The sequence below is a fragment of the Callospermophilus lateralis genome, chromosome 17 (genome assembly GCF_048772815.1).
Source record: "Callospermophilus lateralis isolate mCalLat2 chromosome 17, mCalLat2.hap1, whole genome shotgun sequence".
Lineage (NCBI taxonomy): Eukaryota > Metazoa > Chordata > Mammalia > Rodentia > Sciuridae > Callospermophilus > Callospermophilus lateralis.
Genome location: NC_135321.1, coordinates 53,603,170 through 53,607,186, shown reverse-complemented (window position 1 = coordinate 53,607,186; position 4,017 = coordinate 53,603,170). Strand labels below are relative to the sequence as shown.

General features: G+C 52.1%; 1 protein-coding gene across 1 annotated transcript; it reads left to right on the top strand.

The window, feature by feature from the left end:
• The first annotated feature begins 1,739 nt into the window (after positions 1-1,739).
• Tmem200c (transmembrane protein 200C) lies at positions 1,740-3,629 on the top strand. Its single transcript, XM_076836506.2, has one exon. It carries the CDS (start codon positions 1,740-1,742, stop codon positions 3,627-3,629), a length of 1,890 nt encoding a protein of 629 aa, XP_076692621.2.
• Positions 3,630-4,017: the final 388 nt, after the last annotated feature.

Below are 4,017 nucleotides of genomic sequence, written 5' to 3'. Positions count from 1 at the left end.
AATTTCAAAGAGGTATTGATTTGCAAACATTCTAAAGAGCTGATTATCATCTGCTTTCTCACATGGAGAAAAGAACCTGCCTATATTGATACAATGAAAGGAATTAGGGGCCAAGGCTTTTCACCCAAGCAACAATTAAAAGCAAAAATTTGCCCAAGTAACCCTACATTTGCAAAGGGTGATTTATTCTAAAACATGATTTATCTTTAAAAGGCTAAAATATCAAAAGATTTATGAAAGATACCTTTCAGATTCACGCAAGGTCCTTAATTTGAGCATCTCTACTATAGGAGATAACACAACTAATGGGACAGAAAATGTTATACTCTGAGGATTCAGAAAGCCTGGAATTTTAAGAAGCTGACAGATAACTACAGATAGGCCTCTGTGGTTTTTTGTTTGTTTGTTTGTTTTGTTTTGTTTTTTTACTCAGACTCTATTACAAACAACTAAATAAACTTCCTCAGGATAATCCATTGATATTGCTACTATCCCTTCCCAAATATGACCTCATGAGAAAAGGATGAAGAAAACAGCTCTCCCTTGGGGAAATGCCATCCTATAAATCATCATTATTATGTAGACTGCTTCACCTAGTTAATTGCCTACTCATTTGAATGCTGGGATTCTGTAGACTGCTCTTGGCACATTAATAAGGGGTCAGAAAGCTATTGTGGCAGTTTTTTTTTTTTTTTTTTTTTTTTTTAAGATTGTAATTTTCCTACATGAGGAAAAGATTTTTCTCTTGGAGATTCCAGGGGACTTCTGGAATTCCCTGATGAAATTAGCACAAGATACCTTTAAGGAAGTCCCCCTGAGGGGAGGAGAGAAGGCCAGAAGGAAGAGCTCAGTTACATAACCATTACCTAAAACTAAATATTCCACCCCAAGGAGCTGTTCAGATGTTGCAGAGTAAAGATGAGAAGGCTTGAGCCTTTAGCTGTAGGAACAAGAATAGGTGAGAGCAAACTTTGTGAAGGGACTTATTGTCACAGTACTGAAATATGTCTGGTATTTTCTTAGCAATGAATTCTGTTAATTATCTGGAGGAAATAAACTGTCTTCCTGCAAGTGTATGTAGCCTTTCATTTTCATCCCTGAAATGAATTCTTTGCACCTCCATACAATAGTAACTTTCATGACTATTTGAGTAACTTTAGGCTCCACATTGAGAGACTCCTGGGCTTGCCTGAAGACTTGCCACTTCTGTGGCCCCTCCCTTGGGAAATCTTCTGAGTCCAGTGGGACAAAGGAAGAGAAAGGCTCTTGCCATGAGAGTCCTCAAGTCCCCAAACTGAGTATCAATTATTGGCACCTCATTGACTGCCAGCCAAGAGGGTTTGAAATGAACACTGGTGGATTACCTATGTGTGGGGATGGGATGGGGACAGAAGGAGAAAACTTCTCAAAATTATTTCATCACCACCTGTCAGTTATGGCAACAGTGCTTCTCTTCACTTATATCTACCCACTTTTAGTCTCTGTAATGGGCGCTTGGACTAGTGGGTAAAGGTTCAGGAGTGTGGGTGGTGGTCACATATGACATGGGATCCGGGATCCTGGAGTTGGGCAATTGCAGCACGTGGGATGTTGCTGCAGTCAAGCCTACACCCTCTGACTGTCTTCCTCTGCTTTGCAGCAGGAGGAGGTGGCGAAGCAGCTAGTGGGCAGCTGGCGCCCCCTCTGCACAAGCCTCTGCCCCAGCCCCACAGGCAAGCCCCTATCTCCACGAGTTCGCCATGATCGCCACGGGAGGCCTTCTGAGGATTTCCGCCAGAAAGCAGGATCCCCTTCGCCCCCCAAGCCAGGTCCCTAAGCGCAAGAGGAAAGCCAAGAAGAGGCGCAAGAATGACGTGGTAGTGGTGAAAGGCAAGCTGAAGCTCTGCTCCATTTCAGGCCTTATCGCCCTCTGCGGGATCCTCGTGCTATTGGTGGGCATAGCCATGGCTGTGGTGGGCTACTGGCCAAAGACCAACATGGCCAATAGGGAGGGCAGTAAGCAGCTGCTGGCTGCGGGCAGTGCCAACCGCGTCCTAACCACCACCGCCAACAGCAGCAGTGGCAGCAAGAACTCGTCCAGGAGTCACCATGGGACTCCAGTGGGTGTCAACTCCAGTTCCGTGGGCGTGCCCAGAAGCACGCCTCCAGCGCGGTCAGCCGCCCCTCCCTCATCCTCTTCCACGTCGGTGGGCCTCTTCTTCCGCATCTTCTCGGGTTACCTGCACTCGGACAAGCTCAAGGTCTTTGGGCCGCTCATTATGGGCATTGGCATCTTCCTCTTCATCTGCGCCAACGCGGTGCTGCACGAAAACCGAGACAAGAAGACCAAGATCATCAACCTACGTGATCTCTATTCCACCGTCATCGACGTGCACAGCCTTCGCGCCAAAGACCTGGCTGCAGCTGCAGCAGCGGCTGCGGCCGCCGCTGCCTCCTCATCGTCTCCGGCTCCCACCTCGGCGCCCCCTGGGAGTGTACCGCTCAACGGCTTCCTGAGCTACGTGCAGTCGCGGGGACTGGAGCTGAAGCCCGGGGGCTGTGGAGGTTCTGGGGACACCTTCGGGGCGGCAGCGATGCTGGCCAGGGGCTCCTGGCCCCACCCCGCAGCACTGGGCGGGGGCGGCGGCAGGGCCCGGGGCGCAGCGTCCCCACCCGACTTGGCCTCATCCCCGCGCTGCCTGCGAGAGCCCCCGAGCCTGGCAGAAGCCGTGTACAGTATCTACCGCGAGCACTCCGGAGTAGCGGGCCGTCGCCGGGCCACCACCGCTGTGGCTACCGCAGCCGCCACTTCCACCGCGGCCGCCAGCGGCAGCAGCAGCCCGGCGCCCTGCAGCCCACCCGAGAGTTGGGGGCGCCAGAGCACCGCCAGCTCCCTCGTGGGCTCCTCGCTGAGCGCCTTCGCGCTGCTGCCCTTACAAGGGGACCGCGACAGAGACGGGGAAGCGGAGGGCGCTAGCTGCAGCTGGCAGAGGCCACCCGGGGAACGCGGCTCCCGGGAAATCCCACGGGGCGAGGTTGAACTGAGTTTGACCGACCTTCGCGGCGCGGAGGGTGGCGCGCACTGGGCGCTTGGGGAGCTGGATGAGCCCGGGGGCGCGGCGGCAGCGCACACCGCCAGGGGGCAGGGAGGACGTCTGCCCAGGACCCGCAGGTACGCGGCCTTGAGGCGCCGCAGCACCAGCGGGCTCCCGGACTACCGGGCCCCGCCGTCCCCCGAGCCCCCGCCCTCCCCGCGCGGTGCGGACCTGGACTCCAGCCTTCAGGACACAACCGCCATCCCCTCGCCTCCCCTGCTACAGGAGGACTCGTCCCTTGCCAGGCGGGACTCGGGGAGCTCCCAATCAGATGACCTATCGAGCAGCAATAAGGGCTACACTCCCCTGCAGGAGGCCGGCACCTCCTTGGAGTCGGTGGTGGAAGTAGTAGCCAGTAAAAAGCAAGACTGTGAAGATGCCACCGTTTTGAGTGCGGAGCAGTGTCCCTCAGAGAGTCCCAGCCAGGAGCAACCCGCGGCCCAGCAACCTCAGCCGGTGCAGAGGCAGTTTACAAACAAGGAGAAACTCTTCATGATTTCCCAGTCTCATGCCACAGGCGTTGAAGATGGAGAGCTGGAAAGCACTGGCATTTAGGGGGAAAGAGGAGCCACAGGGGGGAAAGGAGAGAGAAGATGGAAGAAATACTCATTTGGATTAGTGCATTAACAGCTCCCCAATTCCTTTGTGGACTGGTCTGAGGAAATCATTCAATATCCAAAGAGCTGCAGAATGTTATTCTTGAATTGCATTCACAAGATTCTTGTAGATAACTCCAAGCAATTTTTTTTTTTAAAAAAAAAAGCTAACTAGTCTTTTTATGTCCGATGGTGATTGTATGTTTCATGAAAACCAAATGTATTAAAAGGTCAGCAATCTAGTTCATTAGATAAAATTCTCTTAATTTTCTTAGGATCAAGATAATATATTTTTTACAGTAACTGTGCACTTTACTCCAGTTTTTGTTTGTTTTTTTGTTTGTTTT